The sequence below is a fragment of the Myotis brandtii genome, unplaced genomic scaffold, assembly GCF_000412655.1.
Source record: "Myotis brandtii unplaced genomic scaffold, ASM41265v1 scaffold304, whole genome shotgun sequence".
NCBI lineage: Eukaryota > Metazoa > Chordata > Mammalia > Chiroptera > Vespertilionidae > Myotis > Myotis brandtii.
The window spans coordinates 2,880,206-2,902,959 of record NW_005361607.1 but is presented as its reverse complement, the minus strand read 5'-3'; the positions used below and the strand labels follow the sequence as shown (position 1 = coordinate 2,902,959).

Below are 22,754 nucleotides of genomic sequence, written 5' to 3'. Positions count from 1 at the left end.
AAAAGAAAGAGGAGGAAGAAACAAATACCCTGCCAGAGCCCCTGTTTAGAAATAGCCCTGCCTGACAGCACAGGCCAGACCGGTGTCAGAGGATGCCCAACACTTCTTCGCCTTAGCTCTGAACCTCTCTGTCTAGTCTTGACTCCATCTTCTCCCTCTCATCTCAGTTCTGGCTATAGTATTGTCTGATCATCCTCTTCCCATCCATACATTTTGTCCCTGGCTCCTGTGTTCCCTTCCTGGTTGCCCCTGACTCAGTAATTTCTCAGAGCTCCTTCCTCCCACACATGGCAACCTGTGGTAATGCCCAGTGCACCACATCCGGCCCATATACTCTCTCCCAGCTGCTTCTCATGGGCAGGACCTGGAACCCATTCCCTGGTCTCCCCACACCCTTGGCTCTTGCTTTACTTGCAGTTACTACTAGAGTTCTAGTTCACTTAGCCCCATATAAAGAAGCAAATGGCTCCAGAGCAGGATTATTCCCAGGCCTTTCGTTCTTATAGATATCTTTCCCGTACTTACTATCATAGCATGCACGCAGCTTTCTGCTCTGCTTTCAGAACATCAACCTTACACCAAATTTCACTCACAACTTAAACTTCCAGGGAGGATTCAAAGGAAGAAATTCCCATTTTGTTTCAACCCAGTTCTATCCTGAATCTTCATTAAGACATTAAAGTAAAGCTCCCACAGGGAGTTTTATCTCCCCATACTCTCTTTTAGGAGCAGTGGGAACAGAATTGTCGCATAACTGAGTAGGTAACTATTAAGTTCAAATTCCTGTTACTCTTGCAGCCAAAGTGACAGTGGATGAGGTAGGACTTGGGCTGAAGAAAAAAGATGAAAACTTACTATGGCTGCCACATCAGAACCCTGCAGGGGCTCGCACCCCTGGCTGCACAATGCGATCCTTTGGGGGAGCTTTTGAAAACCTACCCATGCCTGAGCCCCACCATCAGAAATTTGGACTCTATCGGTCTGGGGCAGGGCTCTGGCATCTGTAGGTTTGTAAAAGCTCCCCACGTAATACTAATGCGCAGCCAAATCTGCTGATCACTGTGCTGGGGAATGGACTCTCTGCAGGAATAATTAGTGAAAATCCCACTGGGAAAACGAAAGGCGTCTTGATTGATTATGTAATTGACTAATTAATTTCTTCAACAAACATTCACTGGGCTCTCTCCACATGCCATGTCCTGGCGAGGCACTGGAGCTACAGAGATGAGTAATGTCCGGCCCCTGCTCTCCTGAAGCTCAGAGTAAGCCAGAATATGTCGTCATTCTAGCTTGGGGGTGGGTGGGGTGGGTAGGAGTGGAACAGGGAGGACACACGGCTTCTAGATCTCAACTCAGAACTCAGGCCACTGCTGCAAAAGGATGAATTCAATTATCCATTTAGAAGGTTCAGGAGAAATGGATGAACTTAAGTGATTTGTAATTGCACCACTGGTGGGTACTCCTAAGGCACAGAGTGATTCCAGGCATTTGAATGCACAGGCCTTTCCTTGGGAAGTGATTGAAGAGGGAAGACACCTGCTAATGAAGACTAATCCCTCTGGGGACCTAGGAGTCTATCACCTTTAGCCAAGAGCGAACAGCCTCATTCCCACTGCTTGGCAGAGAGAGACAGGTAAACCTGTTCCGTAATCGAAGAACCAAGGAGCAGAGATTGAGGAATAGAAACTATAATGTTAATAAACGATTTCCCCCAAGAGCAAAGCTGTGGATTAGGACTCGCTGTGATGGTGCAAAGTTCCAAATCTGCACTGTCCCAGGAGGTAGCCAGTAGCTGCATTGTGGCTACTGTGTGTCAAAGCCTGGATCCAAGAGAGGACTTGGTGCCGCTTTGAGGATTGGTCTCTATAATGACTGAAGACTTGCCTTTCATTACTCAAAGCTAGCTGGGCCTCACTTTAGCAGCTAAAAGCCCTCCTTCCCCCAGCTACCATGTTAGGAAGGTCCCAAAGGTTGTCCAGAAGGTTAGAGGGTGGAGGGAAATGCCTAGACCTTATAACGAAAGTTACATCTTCCCTTTGAAGTGCACGCAGGTGTAATATCTCCACAAATCCTTGGGCAATGGAATATTTACACCTGGCTTCCTAAAAATTAGGCTGGTCCTTGAAATTGCCTTTCTTAAAATGCAAAGAGAAAGTCAAGATGGGGAATGGTGGTGAAAGGGAGTTGCTGGGGCATTAGGGAGGTGTTTTGAGAAAGGCAGGCCCCTGGACACAGGGCTCTAAGCTGACCTGAACAAGCTCACATGAATACACAGGTGGCAGCTGTGGCTAAGGAATCTGACTCTAGATTTTGAGTTTCCCAACTTTAGTCTCATACCAAGAAAATGAATTTGCTTGCATTTGAAAGCAATGGATACTTTAAAGGAGAGATTTGATGTTTTTAGGAGATGCGGGGTAGGGGAGTGGAGAGAAGTTAGAAACAGCAGCTGTGAGCCTGGCCAAGGTGGTTCAGTGGTTGAGCATCGAGCTATGAACCAGGAGGTCACAGTTCCATTTCAGGTCAAGGCACATGCCCGGGTTGCGGGCTCAATCCCCAGTAGGGGGCATGCAGGAGGCAGCCAATCAATGATTCTCTCTCATCATTGATGTTTCTATCTCTCTCTCCCTCCCTTTCTGAAATAAATATATTATTGATTTACAGAGAGAGCGAGAAAGAGAAACAGCAGCTGTGAGGTCAGACTGCTGCTTTTCTATTGCATTTCCTTGGGTAAATTCCTGCATCACCCTGAGCCTCAGTTTTCCTCCTCTGCAAAGTAGGGGTAGTAATGCTTTCAAGGTGAGCTTGCTAAGAAGAACCAGTGAGAAGACTGATGTGTATGAAAAGAATTAGCCCAACAACTGGCAGAGTAAAATCTCAATGGATGTCAGTTCCCTTTTCAAAATTACAGAAAGGAAAGAGAGGGACAGAGACAAAGAGGAAGGAAGAAAAGAGGGTGAGAGAGAGAGAAGGAAGAACTTGGAGAGAGGAATTATATAGCTATGGAATGACTTGTTGGGGAAGGTGAAGGTAGGCTATTGCAAAAGTTTGGGAAATGCTGCTCCTAGGAAGGAGTGAAGTCACCTGGAGGAGAAGCTGAAGGTGCAACACGGTCCTCACAGAGCAGATGCTCGGAGCAGGTTCCTGCTCATACACGTTTCCCCACAGTTAACACTGGTGTGTCAAGGCAGGACTGTTCTCCCTCATTCCACCAACCCATGCCCTTTTTGCCTCACTCTTCTTCTTTCCCATCCCTCGCACCGACTTCAAAACTCGGATGGTAACTCCATGCTTTCATGCCCAGGTTTTCTAAAACACATCCATTATTTTCCTGGAAATATATAAAAGGATGGGGTTGGTGGCATGATTTTCAGGCTGCTGATTGTGCAATAAGACCCCAATCGCTAAGTGGGTTTGATCTCAGTAACAGTGACACCGGGAAGGAGATGATTGTCATGCCTGAAAAATGATGATGCCAGTGCTTGGGGTGATGGCTATCATAGGACAGTGATAACCCGTCACTCATCCACTCCGCATCGATTTATTGAGCTACTCTGCACAGGCAGTTCTTGCCCTTATATCACACAAGGGAGTTGGAAAAGAAAACAGGCAATTATCATGTGATCGGTGATGAGATAATTCGCATAAAGCCTTTAGTATATATACAGTGCCTGCTTCAGAGCGATGAAGTGATTCATGCCAATGATGGCTGCTACTATTGCCTTTACTATTAAACACATGTTGCTCAACCCAATCTTGAGGAGCCAGGGAAACTGGAAGCAGCAGACGGTCTGAGATGATGGCAGTACTGGTGTCGGGGATTTGATGGTGACAGTCTGTGGTCTGAGGACAGTGGTCATAAAGAGAGAGATGATGACACTTCTTCCTATGGTGAAAGCCAAAATAGGGCCCATGACAGGAATGAAGAAGGAACATGGAAAACACCCTCCTAGCCACAGGGCTGCTGCTTCTCTCTCTAATCCTGGTCCTAACCCATGATCTCACCCCAAAGACCTTCCATTTGACAAGGATGTTGCCTCCTCTGTCACAGGAGGTGGGGGCAGGGTGTGAGATGGCTTTCCTACTTTAACAACCGTCCATAGAACAAACACACCTGCACAGGTGTAAGTGTCAGAGAAAACTAGAAACCAAGGGGAGTCCTTTCCTAAAGCTTGTAATTATTTGTTTTTAAATCTCTCCTCCTTCATCCCTTCTCCTTTGAAAAATCTATTATTCCGCTCCACATTAGCAACAACTCAAGGCTTTTTCAAAAAACTCCTAACAAGACCTGGCATCCATTCAGTACTTTGAAAAGGGGGTGAATTAGAATCTCAGGGATGTGGAATTGGCTCCTGTCAGCGGGATGACAGGATCAGCACGTTTTGGGGAGGAGGCGAGAGCCATCTCTTTCTGTGCTGGTGCATTTCTCTTGGAGGGGCTACTCCTGCAGGCCAGATGGCAGCCAACGGCACCAGGAACTATTGAATGGAGCTGAAATCAAGCGAGAGTAGCAGAGGCTCTGGCTGAGCATGGAGCAAATCAGAGGCAATCACAAATGGAGAGATGTCACAGCACAGGAAAAAATAGTCAGGAGGGCTTTGCCTGCTGCTCTGACAGCCGTTCTGGGCAAAATGTTTCTCCTTTTCTTCTTTGGAGGAATGCAGATTTTACAGGAGTGGCATTCATTTTCTTCTTCACTTCTTCATTCTTGGATTCAATTCTTAAGGCTGTCAATGAATAATTAAGAAATTTCTCCTGATGCCCACTATGAGCAAGGCATGGCGCTGATATTTTGAGGACTCGGGCACTATCCCTTCCCTGAGCTGTGACAGGCAAGTTAGGGAGATTGGAGGGAACCCATTCAGGTCAGAGCCTGGACAGTGCCAACATGTGTACCACAATGAGCATTTTTACAGAGTGCGTCCAAATCCACAGAGGGTACAATGCCACTCACATGACTGAAGACAACTCTGATGCAAACAACCAAACCAAGAATTCCGTTTCTACTAGTACGTAGAAGGAATTTGACTAGTTTACCCATCTCTCATATTTTTCTTTGTTGAAAGATTATGGAAATATCCATCTCACAGGAGTGTGTGAAGATTTCCCTGGGTAAGATTTAAGGTAATATAGCTTAATTAGCATGGTGTTTGACACACAGTAAGACCTCCGTTAGTGCTTGCTTATTTCAGTCAAATACTAAGTCAACAGAAAAATCTATTATTCCGCTCCACATTAGCAACAACTCAAGGCTTTTTCAAAAAACTCCTAACAAGACCTGGCATCCATTCAGTACTTTGAAAAGGGGGTGAATTAGAATCTCAGGGATGTGGAATTGGCTCCTGTCAGCGGGATGACAGGTTCAGCACACTTTGGGGAGGAGGCGAGAGCCATCTCTTTCTGTGCTGGTGCATTTCTCTTGGAGGGGCTACTCCTGCAGGCCAGATGGCAGCCAACGGCACCAGGAACTATTGAATGGAGCTGAAATCAAGCGAGAGTAGCAGAGGCTCTGGCTGAGCATGGAGCAAATCAGAGGCAATCACAAATGGAGAGATGTCACAGCACAGGAAAAAATAGTCAGGAGGGCTTTGCCTGCTGCTCTGACAGGCGTTCTGTGCAAAATGTTTCTCCTTTTCTTCGTTGGAGGAATGCAGATTTTACAGGAGTGGCATTCATTTTCTTCTTCACTTCTTCATTCTTGGATTCAATTCTTAAGGCTGTCAATGAATAATTAAGAAATTTCTCCTGATGCCCACTATGAGCAAGGCATGGCGCTGATATTTTGAGGACTCGGGCACTATCCCTTCCCTGAGCTGTGACAGGCAAGTTAGGGAGATTGGAGGGAACCCATTCAGGTCAGAGCCTGGACAGTGCCAACATGTGTACCACAATGAGCATTTTCACAGAGTGCGTCCCAATCCACAGAGGGTACAATGCCACTCACACGACTGAAGACAACTCCAATGCAAACAACCAAACCAAGAATTCCTTTTCTACTAGTACGTAGAAGGAATCTGACTAGTTTAACCATCTCTCATATTTTTCTTTGTTGAAAGATTAGGGAAATATCCATCTCACAGGACTGTGTGAAGATTTCCCTGGGTAAGATTTAAGGTAATATAGCTTAATTAGCATGGTGTTTGACACACAGTAAGACCTCCGTTAGTGCTTGCTTATTTCAGTCAAATACTAAGTCAACAATTCAATGGAGTATCCTTTAGGATTATGATGATTTTGTAGCACCTATGTGATGGCATTTTGAATAGTTTGAAAATTGCAGAGTAATAGAATTAGAGGAGACTGTAGAGAGCTCTAACTCAACTCATCCCTATTTTTTCTTTCTTCAGAAACAGGCCTCCAACTTTTTCAAAATCATGATAATTTTAATGGAAGAGCTTGGTTAACACTCGTTTCCAAGTCTTAGTCTAGTTCAGGGGTGGGCAAACTTTTTGACTCGAGGGCCACAATGGGTTCTTAAACTGGACCGGAGGGCCGGAACAAAAGCATGGATGGAGTGTTTGTGTGAACTAATATAAATTCAAAGTAAACATCATTACATAAAAGGGTACGGTCTTTTTTTTTTTAAGTTTTATTCATTTCAAACGGGCCGGATCCGGCCCGCGGGCCGTAGTTTGCCCACGGCTGGTCTAGTTCCTTTCTACCTGATCACAATTCCCCTCACAGTTTTATAAAGCAAGAAGGGACAATAATAACTCAGAGCAGAGAAACCTGGCTCATATTTTACAGCAAGAAAACTGGGGCCCCAGGAAAAGCTTGGCTTGCTCATATGTAAAATAGTCAGGGACATACACAGCTTCTTCATGGAGCTCTGATGATCAAGTGAGATGATGTTCACCAATAAGCCAGACGTGGAAGGTAGCCTAAGGATTTGAAGTCAGAGGAAATCTGGAAGAGCATTATCCTCAACTGTCTCTCATTGATTGTCAAACCTACAAATAGTTTGCAACTTTGTGTCATAATTTCACATGCCCTCTTAACAGGTCTCTATATATTTCTTCCCCTGTCAGGCCTTGGAATGAGCTATTCCATGTGACTGGCTGCTCTTCCTATCCTCACTCTTCAGGACAACTTTAAGACATCCCTTGAGACCTAAGTCTAGTCACCTCTTCGAAGCCTTCCTCCTTGGCCCTTGGGATGAATTAGATGACCCTTCTCTGGGCACCACCCATGTCCAGTTGTAATGGATTACCTTCTCTCTTCTCTACTACAGACTATGACCTTGCAGAGACTCTAAGTCCCTTCTCATCTTCAAATTCCTAATATCTAGATAATCCAGTGGCTAGGACACAGAATGAAGTTATATTCAATTGACAAATTAAAGAAACACACACAGAATAAATGAGGGGATAAGCTTGCTTATACAAGAGAACAGAAAACTGAACAGAAAATATCTTGGTGATAATATGACTTACTAAGTGGAGGGTATGGTAGTCCATATGGTGTTTTTAAATGCTCAGCATGTATGTGTGTGCCCCATGTGCACGCGCGCGCGCGCGCACATACACACACACACACACTCTCGCTCGCTTGCTCACTCACAGAGACTTGGCATGTGTTATTATAAAATCCAGAAAAGATGTCATATACACTCTATCATTTATCTAATGAGGTTCTGTAAATTAGATTAATGGACCTGGTTCTAACTGCAAAGAAATACTAGGAAGATACCCCAGAAAAACAAGCTGTAAGAAAAGGGGCACACTATCCTTCTGGCCCTTCCAATGTCTGGTGGTATTTTCCATGTGAACTCTTCAAGTCCTCCCCATTAGTGAGAACCATCCTTGGTTCAAGGTGGCAGTCAGACTGTGGCATCCTTGCAACTTGGCTAGCCAAATCTGATCTTTCACTCCTTCCCTTAGTAGCTAGCAACTGGTGAAGCAATTGTGTCCCATACCACTTAGCCTCAAATTTTGCATGTCCAAAGAACTTCTTTCTGATCTCCCCAAAACCATTCTTTCCTTGTTCTTCTGATGTCTGTAAAAGCCACCAACTCACATCTAGAAGCTCCAGCCCCCCAATACACAAGTTACTCCTCATCCCTCTGTCTCCCACACCCTGGCACCCAATTATTCATTAAATGATGATTCTCTCTCTACACATATCCCAGCTCTGTCTTCCTCTCTCAATCACCTCTGGAGCACTCCCTCTTGCTGAGGCTGCTGCTTCCATTCTCATCCCTTAAGTTCAGCTTCCATAGAGCAGTTAGAGTACTTTTCTTTTCTTTTTTTTAAACCAGATTCACTCCCCTGCTTAAAACCCTGCTCTGTCTTTCATTATACTCAGGGTAAAATTCAAACTCCTTAACACTGCCTATAAAACTGTCCATGCTCGGCCATTGCCTCTGTGTCTGAACTCATCTCCCATCAGTCCCCCCTTCCGCACCATACTCTGGTCTTCTCTCTGTCCCTCACGGACCACTGGTTCCTCATGGACCACTGGAACAGTCCCATCCCAAGGTCTTTGCCCTTGTCATTCCATGTTCCTGCCCCACTCTTTGTCTGATTTCTTCTCATAATTCAGATCTCAACTCAGGTGTCACTTCCCTAGAGAGACCTCCTCTGTCTGACTTGCTACTTAAATAGAGTAGCAGTCCCCAGCACTTGCCATGTTACCCTGTTTGGTTTTGTGGCCAGCGCTCATACCTGTTTGCCTGTTTACTTGTTTGTTGGCAGACCTCCCCCATGGAGTGTGGGCTGGGCAATGGGTGAGACCTGGCCTGACCTGTATGGCACCAGTGGCCGGCACAGAGCGGACACACAGTGGACCCAGATAGTATTTGCGGGATGGATGGTTGAACAGAGCAATGCACACGTGACCAGACACTGGTTCTAGGAAGCACCTGCCACTGTTGCAGAAAATATAAAACTAAAAAGAAAGAGACACTTTGTGCATACTGCTGCAGGGACAAGGGAATGCTGATTTTGTCACTGACACCAGTGTTCTGGTCTCTGGCTTTTCCCCTGCTTGTTCCCTAGTGATAGGCACCCTATCTTTGAAGATCATGTAGCTAGGGCAAGAAGATGGTATATTCTGGTATATTCAATGAGATCTTACAAAGATGCTATAAGCAGAGGTCTCTTTACCCACCTACTTGCTCTGTCTCTTCTATGATAGATCCTTTTGATTTAAAGTAAACAATATCTCTTTGGTTAGGGCTCAAGTGGTTGACATCATTATTTCTGGTTTTGGTAGATCCATAAAGCCCCAAAATGTACCTGTTACTCTTGATCCTTCTCTTTTCCACACCCTGACATCCTATCATTCATTAAGAAATGGTGATTCTATCTCTAGAATGTATCCCAAACACCCATTCTGGTCTGAAGAGGAAGGACTAAATTAAACAGTAATATTAAAACCTCATCCTTTCTTGGCCAGGCAAGGGTCATGCAGGATAGAAATAATAGCTAATGCTTAGGTGAAACTTCCTGTGTATGTGCCAGGCACTATTCTCAAGTGCTTTCAAGTATGGATTCATTTAATTATCACAACACATGTAGTGCTATTACTGTAATCCTTGTCTTCAGAGGAGGAAACTTGGGCACCGAAGGGTTAATTAACCTGCCCCAGGTCACATAGGTAGTAAGTGGAAGAGCTAGGATTCTCATCAAAGTGGGTTAGCTTTGGAGTACATGCTTTGGACCATTATACTATGGGGAGAGAACAAAGGGTGTCAGATGACCTGCGTTTTAAGACTAGGGTGGGAAGTCCAGTTCTGGAAGGAGAACCCTGGTGGGCAGTTCAGGAGCCTGCCCTCAGTCCACCGCAATCTTCTCTGTGGGGCCATGGCCAGGTCACACTGCAAGTGTTGTCCTTCTAATGATTAGAGGGGGAAGGGGGACTAGAATTTCTGAGGCAACAAAAACAACAACATAGGAAGAGCCAAAGAGACAAGGCCATGAGACTAAAATATAGGAAAGGGGGAAGACACAGAGTACTGAGCTGACAGCAGCAGCAGGAAAGAAGAACTATGCAGTGATGAGGACAGAGGCTGACCTGCTGGAGAGAAACACACTGACACGCTGACAGGATGCTATGACAGGTCAGAGAATGGGAAGTGGACATGGGAGACAAGAGACAAAAAAGTGAGAGGGAATGTCACCTTCACATGGGCCACTCTTTATGCACAGGCAGAGAAGCAAGCGATTCATCCCTGATGACTAGACTATCTTCATCTCCCCTTAGCATCGCAACCTCAATCTTCTCATCCATAAAATGGAAAAAACAATACTTATCATATTAATGAAACTAGATACACTTAGTCAAGCCTCAGAACCCACCAGGGAGCTTTATACATCTCCCTTTATAGAAAAAGGCCCTCAAGCCTTACAAAAGCAGATTGAGGGAGTGGGCCCCGAGAAGCTGTGCCTTTAGAAGTGTCACAAATGACTGTTAGGAAACTCAGTGCTGAGGAATCACTGAACCAGATACAGCTTGCCCAGCTGCACCCCTGGCCCCAGTAAGTGCTCAACAAATGCTCATTTCTTGCCTTCTCTCTAAGTCATTGCCAAAACAAGGGATTGTGCACTTTGGGTTGGGACTGTCACCAATATATATTTTCTTATTCTCCATGATCATTCATTTATCTCTTCCCCCACCCCTTTTTTTACAACTAGAGTTTGTTCATTATTCTTCTGCAACCACTAATAATGGCAGTTAGGGAGAAAGAAAGAAAGAGCCTCAACATGATGATTTATCCAGAAAAGCAGAATTACTGTACCAAGAGAGAATGTGTCACCATGGATGGATATTTATAGGGAACGTGCATATTAGAGCTCTGCTCATTAGCGATGCTGTAGTTAAGGTTCTGTGAATGTTAACAATCTGTATTAGAGGAATAATGACAGACTCACAGCAGCAGCAGTTAACGGATACCTCTGACTCATATTTTCTTACCATGCACAGATCTCCGAATCACCTGATTTATGCCCACTGAAGGAGCAAGCGTGCATGGGTGCACCTGCATCTTGGGGATGGGACTGCTGTTGCTTCAGCACAGGTAGCACTACTGGCAATGAGTTTTAGGAACAAGAAAGATAGATGCTTCCTACCTTCTGTTTGAAATCTCACTGTGTTCTGGTCTAGAGATAGCTTGGCCCAGAAGGAAGAGCATTTGCTAGCTTTGGGTAGGGTGGCCTTACACCCTCGTCTACCTAAGACTGCTCCTCATGCCTAGTGACCTGCTCTAATTGTTATTTTCAAAAGTGACCCAGTCTGGATGATAAACTAGGTCACTCTAGTTTTAGGGCCAGAGGCAGCTGGATTAAATTCTTAGTGATGCCTCTTCTAACTGTGCTAAGTGATTTAACTGCTCTGATCTTCAGTATCCTTTATAGCAAAGAAGAGACCTATGTCTCGTGGCTGTTTGGGGGCAGTCTTGAAGTAGTGAATGAAATGCCTATCACAGTCCCTTATTTTGGTGCTCAACATTTGGTAGCTACAGTTGTGTGTTTTTCCTGAACCATAGCATGGCACTCCCCTACAGATTCAGCCCACCCCAGGATATTGAGTTAAACTTGATCTTGTTGACATTATTTCTTGGGCATGGAGAACTGAAGGCACTCCAGCCCTTTACTCTGCACACTAACCTTCTTCTTTTCAGTGGAATAAAAGCATCCTACTGGCTGGGCCAGGTCTTACTCATGAAGCACTTGATACAGTCTTTTGTCCATAATATAGCTCATAAAAATAACTATGGCTAACATTTACAGAGTACTTACTATGTGTCAGGTGTTGTTCTAAATATTTTACATATAATACGTTATCCAAGTCCTCAGAAGAACTCTACAAGGTAGGTAACATAGTCCTTATCCTCATTCTACAAGTGAACACACCCAGGCACAGATAAGTTTAAATAACTCCTCCAGGTTACACTGCTGGTATTTGAGGGAGAAAATGTTCAAGCCCAAGTAGTTTGGCTACAAGGTTCACACTTTTAACTTCAATACCACATTGCCTACAAAGTACTGAGTTCTTATTCTGTGCCAAACACAACAGAAGTCATATCTGTTATTTAATCTTCACAAGACCCAGGGAAGTAGCTCTGTGTTGTTTACTGGTCATGAAGAAGAATTTGAAAAATAAAGCACTTTACCCAGGGTCACATAGCTGAGAAGTGTGAAGCTCCAACTCACTCAAACCAGAGGCTCATCCTGTTGTTTTAGTGGCTCCCAAAAAGTGGGCTTGCCACCTGGGTTCACGGATCCAGAATCAGAGAACCTCTGATGGGGGCAATAATGCAAAGGACCTCCTCCCCATCTGACTTCCTCACTTCTCCCCCCATGGAAGGAATTGGTGGTTCCTTTAATAGTGGATTTCACACTACCCTCCCTGAATCTCTTCCCTTCCAAAAACTTCTGTCCTTCAGAGTGGGTAGGGGGAGGGCTTTCAGGTGTGTAGGCTTGAACCCAGCTTCACCCACACCTCTTCTTTCTTTCCTCTGTTTATGTAGAAGGTTACTGGGCAGGTTTCATTTGAATAAAGGTTCCTGGGTCTTATACAAAGTTTGAAGACCATCCCTCTAGGAGAGCACTGGTAGGTATTTTAGCAGAGGCATGGAGGGATTATTGTTTATTCTGACATGATTTTTGCCAACACACAACTGAGCAAACAGTAGAACAGGCAGCAGCTTATGCAAACACTGATCCCCATCCCCATTTGCATTTGTGGAAAACAAGTCGCAGCAATGATTTGACAGTGAGATATCTACAACTCTGTTTGATTCTATTCATGACAGCTCAGTTTATCCACCTTGGGAGAAAGAGCCAGATATCATTTAAAGGGGTAACATGACACCGCCCAAAGGAGATTCATGGACTGAGAACAGAGAGGAAGATGAAAGGGATCACAACCGCCTTTGGCAAGAACCTGAAGACAGCAGGTGGAAAAGCTGGCGCACAAGCACTCTCAGAAGTTGGAGAAGTAGAACAGCAGGTACGTTAAATGACAGAGTGATAGGAGAGGAGATGGGGCAGTCAGTCCACATCGCCTCATACCTGACCTCCCAAAGCTTGCCACCTTGGAGGTAGCTGGGACCTCGTGTTCGTCTCACCTCCCACATTAGCCATCCACTCAAATTTACTTCTCTCTCTCTCTCTCTCTCTCTCTCTCTCTCTCTCTCTTTCTCCAGGGCCCTACCCTCAGTCCAGACCCTGTCTAGCCCTGTCCTCACCTGTCTACCCCTGGTCCTCATCTGTCTACTCCTTGACCAATTTGCCCTCAGACCCATTCTTGCCCTCTCCCTGCTCTGTGCTGCATGACAGGTACAGATCTTTGTGAACTACATTACCCAGGCTCCCTTGCCAACACATTTCCATTTCCATTTGGCCAACAGGAGGCAGTGGTGGGAAACTGGATGGTGGGAAGAAGGGAGAAGTGAATTTCTTCCCATTTTTCTTTCACAGTATTCAGCATTGGTTGAGTCTCCTCCATGGTTTTAGTTTCCTCCAGACAGTCCATCTCTCCAGGGTCCTGACCTGCTGGACAGCTCCCTCTGCACCCCAGTACCTGCTGGTAATGGGATCCTGGCAGCCCCAGCTCCTTGGCTATGCTAAGGCCACCTCCTTCCTTTGTCCTTCCTACCCTAGGGAGGGTAGCACCTTGCAAATATTACTAATCTGGGTTGCCCCAGTGTCCCGTTTGGCTTTTCAGCTCTTCTAATACCTTTGTCACTAGTTCTCCGCATTAAATTCCCTGTATTACACTGGTGTGGGCTCTGTTTTCCTGACTCCATCTTGATGGATACACACAGATAATTCAATTAGCTTCTTAATGGTCTCCCCACCTGCCCAGCCACCTGCCACAGGCCACCAGAGTGATGCTGGGAAATGCAACTTTAATTGTATCACTCTACCACCTGAAAGCATCAGTGGCTTCCTCACAAATTCTAGCTTCTAAGCCCCACCTTTCAGGCCCTTGGCTCGCTGGGGCTGGCTTCCCCTGGTGTCCTTGTCTTCTGCTCCCACGAAGACATCCTGTAGCCATGCCACCCCAGACTACTCATCAGCCCCTGGAATATGGTAGGCTTTTCCACATTTCAGTGTCTTTAAACATTTCCGTTCCCTCTTCCTGAATGCTGTTCCACCCTTACTCCCTTTCTCCACTGCCAAACTTCCATCATCTTTTAAGACTCTACCTCAACTCCATCCCCTGGGGGAAGACCTCACCAAATCCCTTACCCGTGGTCAGCAAACTGTGGCTCGCGAGCCCCATGCGACTCTTTGGCCCCTTGATTGTGGCTCTTCCATAAAATACCACGTGCAGATGTGCATGTACAGTGCAATTGAACCTTCGTGGCCCATGCGCAGAAGTCGGTATTTTGTGGAAGAGCCACACTCAAGGGGCCAAAGAGCCGCATGTGGCTCGTGAGCCACAGTTTGCCGAGCCTCAGTTTGCCGACCACTGCCTTAGGCAAAGTTTACTGGCCTCCACTCTGCTCCCAGGGCATCTCAGTCACAGTCCTGATATACTGATTGTCATTATTTTTATACATCTGCCTTCTGTTTGAGACCATTGAGATCCTGAAGCAGCTGGTCTTCTCTTTTTGTATCTCTAGTGAGTAGAACACCGTCTGGCAGGTATGAGGTTCTCAGCAAATATTTGCCAAATGGGTGGATGAATGAATAAATAAATGAGTAGAAGTTGTAAGGAGATTCCATAAAAGAAGGACCTTGTAACAATTGGAGCTCCTAGATTACAAAAATAATGAAGGCCTATCACTGAAGGTATGTGAACCAAAGCCAAAGAGTCAGGAATGTTCACCTGCACTTCCCACAATCCTTCTCCAGGGACTCTTGCATTGCTGGGGAGGCTAAACCAGACAGCATCTTGTAACATTCCTACTAGCTCTGGGATTTCTAGGAATTCAGCATTCTATCCCAGGACAATTTATAAGCACAGCTAAAAGAAAGCTCACTCAAGCAAAACATCACAATCCTGTTTCATTTGTGGGAATACGGAGATCAGATTCCTTTTCCTCACTTTGGCCGACCTCCTCTTGTGTGACATCTATGTTAACTGCGTTGCGATAATTATAATTTCTCTACAATGTGGTGCTTAATGAGGAAGTGAAACTGACAAATGTTCAGAATAGGTTTAATCCAATTATGCAACATCTTGATCCAGATTTCAAACTAAAGAAAAAACCAACTGCTGAATTGTGAATGAAAATTTATTTGCCGTGAAAGATGGCTGGGGGGGCGGGGACGGGCGGAGAGGTAGGGAACAGTTGTCCAGAGAAATTCTTCATGTTAATGGATTGACTCTTCTTACATTGGCAGCAGGGAAATGAATTAAATCTAAGGCAAGGAAACATTGACCAAATACTGATTGTTGGGTGAATGGGGTCTCATAGAGCAGCACACAGGTGCTGGGAGGGTAGGAGACAGAAGTGGCACCATGAGAGGCTTTCTGATCTTCAGGGGTGGGCGGCTTGCATCAAGATTGGTTCTTTGTGAATCACAAATACCTATTCACTATCAGGAGGATGAAAGCAGAGTGCCAATGCAGAGAGAGCGTCCAGGAATGAGTTAAACATGGGCCCTACTCACAGAACTTCTAAAGGACAAGAGAGATGTTCACAGCCAGCAACCAAGTGCTGGACCTCCTGAGGCCCAAGTGCTATTTATAGAGACTCAAAAACAGTGAGTACTGGGTGAGGGGAACAGCAGCCTGAGTATTTATTCTGATTAGGGTGATGGTGAGGAGAGAAAGGGCTCTGCATTTTTTTTTCACCTTGAAGGCAGTAGGTTTTAGTGGAAATTGTGTGGGTGCCTGAGTCAAATTCTGGCTCTGCCACTGACTCCCTTTGTGATTGTGGGTGAGTTATGTGACCTCTAGACGCCTCCCTTTCCTTAGCTAAATGACATCTACCTCCCAGATTTGGGGTTACTGAAAGATAAGCCAAGATCAGAACCTAGTCAGTCCATGGCATACAGCAGATGCTCAATTAAGTGTACCAGCATTTTCCACAGCTAAGGCAACCTTGGACTCTTAGTACATATGGCCAGTGCCTGACACTATAAAACAGAGAAAGGAACAGAATGGAGGCCTGGGCTTCAAATCCCATTGGGATTTCTATCAGTTTCTCCCAGGACACAGCAGAAAGATGTGGAGCCCTGATTCCAACCTCTTCAGAGGTAACTAAGGAGAAACAGATTTCCTAGGCCTGACACTATGCCCAATGCTGGCTCAGTGAGATGACTTGGTTATTATACCTGGTAAACTTCCTTCCACCCAGAGCACCAACTTCCCAGGTCAGTGCTGTGCACTTCCGAGGGGGTGACTTTCAATCCAAGGTCATAATGATAAAGGCAGACATGGGGCCTCTAGCATATGTGGGTTGGCAGCTGGGATACTGGGAACAAGAGGATGGTGAAGTAAATAAATACTGGACATACTGAATATGGGGGCACATTGAATGCAAGAGGAGATAAGTCATTCTGAGGTCCATGACTACAGTCACCTTCACAAAATAGAATCCCTTATGGAGCCATTTACCTGCAGCTTGAATACTCCTAGGGACAGAGACCTCACTCCTCTGAGAGGCTGCATTTTCCCCTGAAAATCAGCTCAGAGAGTCTGAAATTTCTTTCTTATATTGAGCCTGGATTTGGTCTCTCTTGTCATAAAACTTGGGCCTTTATCTTAATCATAGGACCTCCCATAAAATAAGTGGAGGCAACTAATCCATAGAGTTCCTCAGTCCTCACTTCCCCAGGGTCTATGAAAGCAGCCTCATGGTCACAGAAGATGCTGCCACACTGCCCCATGAGTCTCACTGGAGCCCTGAGATGCTGGCAGAAGATGGTCATCATTTTCATTCAGGAAAATGAGACCGAGAAAGTCAAAGTGATTGACAAAGATCACACCGAACGCGAGGAAAGAATCTCCTTTCCATTTCTGAATCTGTGTTTCATCAAAAGGAAATTAATGTTGAGTCCAATTTATCAATTTGACAACCTATGTCCTTCCCATTTACCATTATGCCTAACTTTTAAGAATCTCCCCTTTGAAGGCCCCCAAACATTATTACTGATCATTAGAAAGTCGTTTATGCCTCATACAACTACATAAAATACTTTTAAAATGGGAAACTACAAGGTGAAGGATAAAAGATATTTTTCAGCCATAAGAATACAGGGAGGGGTAAGAGAAGAGGGAAGAAGAAAATCACCGAGTATTTCTCATGCAAAAACTGACATGAACTATCCTAAGGTTTATGTCTGTGTCATTGAAACAGTTGACCTTCATAGTAAATTTCAACCTGGTTCAATGTTGTGGGGCATAAAAGGGTCTGAAATAGGCACTTCAGAGCCTGTGACTGTCCTGCTCCACTTGAGGATCCACTAGATCCACTAGCTGCCAATCCCAGCTGCCACCCCCTCGGGGCATAAAAGGGTCTGAAATAGGCACTTCAGAGCCTGAGACTGTCCTGCTCCACTTGAGGATCCACTGTGGAGCTAGAATCATGTTAATGGAGCAAAAAGCACTAAATAATGAATACAGTAATGGGGTGCTGAGCACACACCTTCCTCCCCACTCAGGAATGTCCCAAAGAGGCAGGATATCTGTCTAAAGAACAGGACCAGCAGTATCAGCGGGCAGAAAAGAAGACCACCAGTATGTCCCCGTTTCTTCCAGAAGGAAACTGAAGCTACATTAATCCACTCTGAGTGCTGCTAAGTACAGGTAGTGTGGACTCAGAAGCCAGAGGGACCTCGATGATCTGCCTAGAACGTGCTCCGTTTCTCCGTTGCCTGTTCCAATCCTGCCCATCTTTTAAAGCTTTGCACAAAGTATACCCTCTTGCCTGAAACCTCCCTGTGTCTCTAGCCATCTAACATTTCCTGTCAGCAAGCATTATGCCATTGGATTTCAGGGATCCTGACACAAAAAATATACCCATGTATTCACAATACAGGAGAGATCAGCCCCTGTGCAAAGCTTCTGCTGCCCTTACCAGGAAGAGCTGAAAAGTGTACTGCCAGTAGTGAGTGGGTTTCATCCTTATCTTGGCTCAGAGCTCCTAGGAAAGGGTGGAGGGGAGCACAGCATGATCCTAAGATCAGACCGGTTAGGAGAAGGGGGCAGTACAGAGGTCCCAGGGAGGTGCCTCATCAGGGCGGCAGGTCTGCAGGAGGGAGCCTAGAGGGCAGGAAGAGCCCACACAGGGGAAGATGTGGGGGATTTAAAGTACATCTGAGAGGTTTAGGCAAGTGAGACCAACTTTCCAATACAGATACCATTTTCTCCTCAAAATCGCCTTGCAAGTTAGATTCAAAAAACCCTTTGGTAGATGAGAACACTGCAATTCAGGGGGACAAGGACGCGTGTCAGAAGTCCCACAGTGGTAAGAGCAGGAGCTGATGTTCTAGCTGCATCAGTCTGCCTCTCCATCGGAGCTGTGACTTTTACCTGCTGCCTCTTCTAGACTTTTAGCAATGCTGCAATCATTCATGGAAAAACCACCATCACCATCAGATGCTTCTAGGACCCTGTGGGAAGAGCAGGCTGGAGCCACGGCAGGCCATTCAGGCAGCCCAGATATTTCCCAACAAAACTGTATTACGTTGAATAGCTATTTTAGAGTCAGACAAACAGAGAATTCCCATTAAAAGAAAGTGCTGGGGCTTTTCATAAATCCGTACTACAGGGTAGAGTCATTCATAGATTTATTAAATATCCCTTGAGCGGCTGTGAGGTGCCTGGCTTTCATGTACCAGACCCTGGGCCTGCTCCGGTAACACAAGGACCTCAGGAAGCTCCTGGCAGCAATGGGGAAGGAGGAGGATTCCCACTGTGTGGTAAGGGCTATGAAGAGAGGAATGATGGGCCGTGAGGGTACAAGGTAGGGGTGCTCTGCTGACACTGTTCAGAGCAGACATCCAGAAGGTCTTCCTGAGGGCACAGAGCTTGAAGCTAAGCTGGCCTGTTATGGGACAGCTGCAGAGGGTAGGGGCATTGGGGTGCGGGGGGGCTGGCTCCTTCAGGAAACTGTAGAGTTCGGTGGAGCTGGACCAAGAGGAGGCGGTCAGAGACATAGACTGAGGCTGGGACCCGAGTGCTGTGTAGGCTAAAGAACTTGTATTATTTTTTTTTTATTTTTTAGCTATTGAGCATGGAGATGGTAAGGCCAGGTTGGTTAGTAAATTCACTAAAATGAAGGTGGCAAATGAGGCATATTTCCTCTAGTATTTACCCCCTTTAGGGGCCAGTGAGGCAATGTAGGCACAAATGGAATCAGGGGAGCTGTGTCCAGGGGGCTAGACCAGCTGAAACTGGAAAGACCTGTGTCTCAGCGACAAGGAGGCCCAATTAAATGCAAGGGCCTCAGGGAGAAAAATTACTTTTCCCTGAGTGGCACCCATTGCATAATCTCTACTATGTTTCCAGACGTGGGTTTTTGGAAAGGGGCCCATATTTAGGTGGTTTTTTTTCTTCCCATTAAAACTAACCTGAATTGGGTTTTGGAAGCAGTACTTAGGTGGAGTATGGTGGTTTCAGAAAGATCCTCACCCAGTGGGGGTAGAGAAATGGAAACTCAGCAAAAAGAAATTTCATAAGTGCAAAAGGGAGGGGGAGCAGGAGGGAGTAAGAATTAGACCAGAAAGACTTCCCAACTCAGAGAATCCAAAAGCTCAGATGTGGAAGGACATCAAGAGCTCACTTGGCTTCTGCCAGTCCCATGTTCGAATCTCCCACAGTCCTGCTGACGGGCAGTCTCCCAGGCTGGGGAGGACACCCTCTCAGCTGCCGGCTCCTCCACCCTTGCACAGCCCTGCCCCTCAGCAGCTCACCCTCACTGGAGCTGGAACTGGCTTCCTTGCCCCCACTGGTCCTAGTTCCCTGAGCTGGCTGGCACAGAGCACCACAGTCCCCCTCCGTACGTGGTGCACTGGACTCCCATCTCCACATTCTCTTTTTCATGGTTTCTTTTTTTTCCAGGTAAAACATTTCCAAGTCCTTCAGCTGCTCCTCATGGGATGGGGTTTCAAACCCCCTTATCAATCTGATCTTGAAACACACAGGTGTGCCTTTATGTCTCCCACAGTGTGGGGTCCAGACCTAAAACAATGTTCCAGAGAGAGTCATTTCTCCCAACAGCTCCCTAGGGCCAGAGCTGGGATTCTTGAGGGTCTGCAGGACTTTAAGACCATACTCTTTCCACCCATTGCTGAGTTGACTGACATCAATAGTGATTAAACATCCTAGGTTCTTTTTTTGTTAGTTTGTTTGTCTTACATACACTGTGGCAAAATATCATGTCCCCCTGCTCAAGAGCCTTCACTGGCCCCGGCAGTACACACTTAATTATACAAAGTGTCCCCCCCAAAATGTATACACACTTTAACAGTGGAGAGCTTGACTTTGAAAATAAAATGTATTTTAATAACTACTGCCTTTATCATCATTCAAAGTGTGTGTATACATTTTTGGGGACACCCTATACAGAGGGGTCAAAGTGCCAAGTGGAGGTCCTACATGTAGGTCTGGGCCTAGAGTGCTCTGGGACTGTACCTCAGAGCATGAAATTTCCTTTCTCTCTCGCATTTCCAGGAATCCCACCAGCACATGGGGTCCGGATGCAATGGACTTCTGGGTCCTCCGTAAACCACTACTCATGGCCTTTCCCAGTTTTCTGGCAACTGGCTGGACCCTTACACAGTGTAAAGGTTTTGACTAGCCCTTCTTCTATTGTCCCTCTGAAACTTCTCAACCACTTCCAAGTTGGATGGCCAAAAATCTTCCCAGAGCAAAGACACTGTCCCCTAAAATCTTTGGCTGAAGAACACCTGAAACCTCCAATCCCTTGGACATGGTGGTTTGCACAATCCAACTCACTGCCACTCATGAAGCCAGACCTTCATCTAGATCGGCAGCCCCACCAGTCTGTCCCGTATGCTTCCTTCCCTCTGACCCACTGAGGAGTCTCAGCATGCAGTCCCCAGTGAAGCCACATGGGTCATGACCCGTATCCAGAAGAGGAGTCCCTTTCCTCTGGCTGCAGACATATAAGCACAGGTCACGGGAACCTGGCAGTAGAAAGGAGATGTACTTACACTTACAGGTTGACTTTTTGGCACATCATAAACACCTTCCTTCTTTTGGCTGGTGGGAACCTACGGAAAGAAAAAAATTCAACACAGTCAAGACACTCTGGTGTTCCATTTTAAAAGAACAAAGCAACCAGAAATCAACCCTAAGGGGACCCTAGGGGATATGTGTGTGTGAGAGAACGGCTTTGGGGTCCCAGGGGACAGCTCCAAGGGGCTGTGATAGCAGCAGGCAGGAGGGCTGTGTGTGGTAATCATTTCACACATGTCTGCAGGCTGCCTCTGCCTTTGGACTCCTTACAGAATCACAGAACCACAGAACAGGAAGCTGCAGAGACCTCAGCAATCTTGTGGTGAAACACATAATCCTCATTTCACCAAAGACAAAACTGAGGCCCAGGGACGTTCTCCGAGTTGCCCAAAGTGATTAAACACAGTTTGCAGCTGAGCTTATACTGTTCAACCCTAAGACTGAGATCCAGGCTATTTAAAATATAGCAAGTATTAAGGTCCTCGTACAAAGTTCCACTTCTGTTGGGATCATGCGTGAGCCACTGGGTAATTACCAAAGGCTTTGTTCAAGGAAAGGACCCAGAAATTATATGAAAAGCATGAGACTAGAATCCAGAAAAAAAATATCAATTTTTAAAAACACATATCTGTGTCTTCTCTCTCTCTCTTCTCTTAGTCATCCATCCTGTCTGATTGGGCCACATGGTGATGGTAACACCCTAAGCCGGTCACTTAGCTCCTCTGAGCTGCATGCTTAAAAATAGGTGCTATCGGCTCTGCTTCTCACTCTGATTATTGTGAAGATCAAATGAGAAAATAGACAGTCAATAATCAAAATCTACTAGGCACCATAATATGGAAAAATGTTAGAATGATAGCTTCTTTTATCGTGAGTGCATTATACACACACACACACACACATACACACACATTTTATAATACTTAACAACAGTGGGTACAGTGAATACTGCTCTCATTTGTCAATCAAGGGCTTTGTACTAAAATGTTCCAAATTGAGAGTAATCATTGGTTGTCATTCCCCAGCACCTAGCAGAGCAGAGTTTAGCCCACTGATGGGATCAGCCAGTAGAGGTTGCAGAATTGTCTGATAACATGTCTTTCCTCAGACTGGGGGCTCCCTAAGAGCAGGCATACTGCCTAACACCCAGTAGGCCTTCAGTCATGTCTGCTGGGTAAATGTTCCATAGAGAAATGTGGGAAATGGTGAAGAAAAAAAGTATATTTTAGGCTTGGCTAGGTAACCAAACCATCCTTCAAGAAGTAAGAATTTGAGCTTATTCCTTGAGTTCCTTTGTCATTTTCACTCTCATTTAACTTAAAATCCTTACAATAACACTAAGAAATTGGTACTGTATCCTCCACTTGAAGTAGTGGAAAGTGAGACTCAGAGATGTTCAGGAACTTTCCTCAAAGCTCCATAGCCAGGAAGTGATCAGATTCCAACTCAGCTCCTTCTGGCTACCAAACAAGACATTTATTCCGAACAGTGTGAACTATTGTTGACTATGTGCCAGCACTATTCTGAACATTTGTTTACAGGCATTCCAATATAATCCTCAGGACAAGTCAATCAGGGAGGGATGACAACCGGAAAAGTGCGGCCAGAGAGAGTCCTGCCAGAGGGTGGAGCCTAGGCAGATGGCCTTTTCACTA

The 22,754-nt window shown here is 45.7% G+C and overlaps 1 protein-coding gene across 6 annotated transcripts in view; it reads right to left on the bottom strand.

The window, feature by feature from the left end:
- DAB1 (Dab, reelin signal transducer, homolog 1 (Drosophila)) overlaps nucleotides 1–22,754 on the bottom strand; it is a 1,114,147-nt gene that overhangs the window by 32,706 nt on the left and 1,058,687 nt on the right. For all 6 annotated transcript variants that reach the window (XM_014542563.1, XM_014542562.1, XM_014542565.1 and 3 more), the window contains one exon: nucleotides 21,075–21,134. In XM_014542563.1, the coding sequence (XP_014398049.1) occupies nucleotides 21,075–21,134 (60 nt within the window). The remainder of the gene's footprint in view (nucleotides 1–21,074; nucleotides 21,135–22,754) is intronic.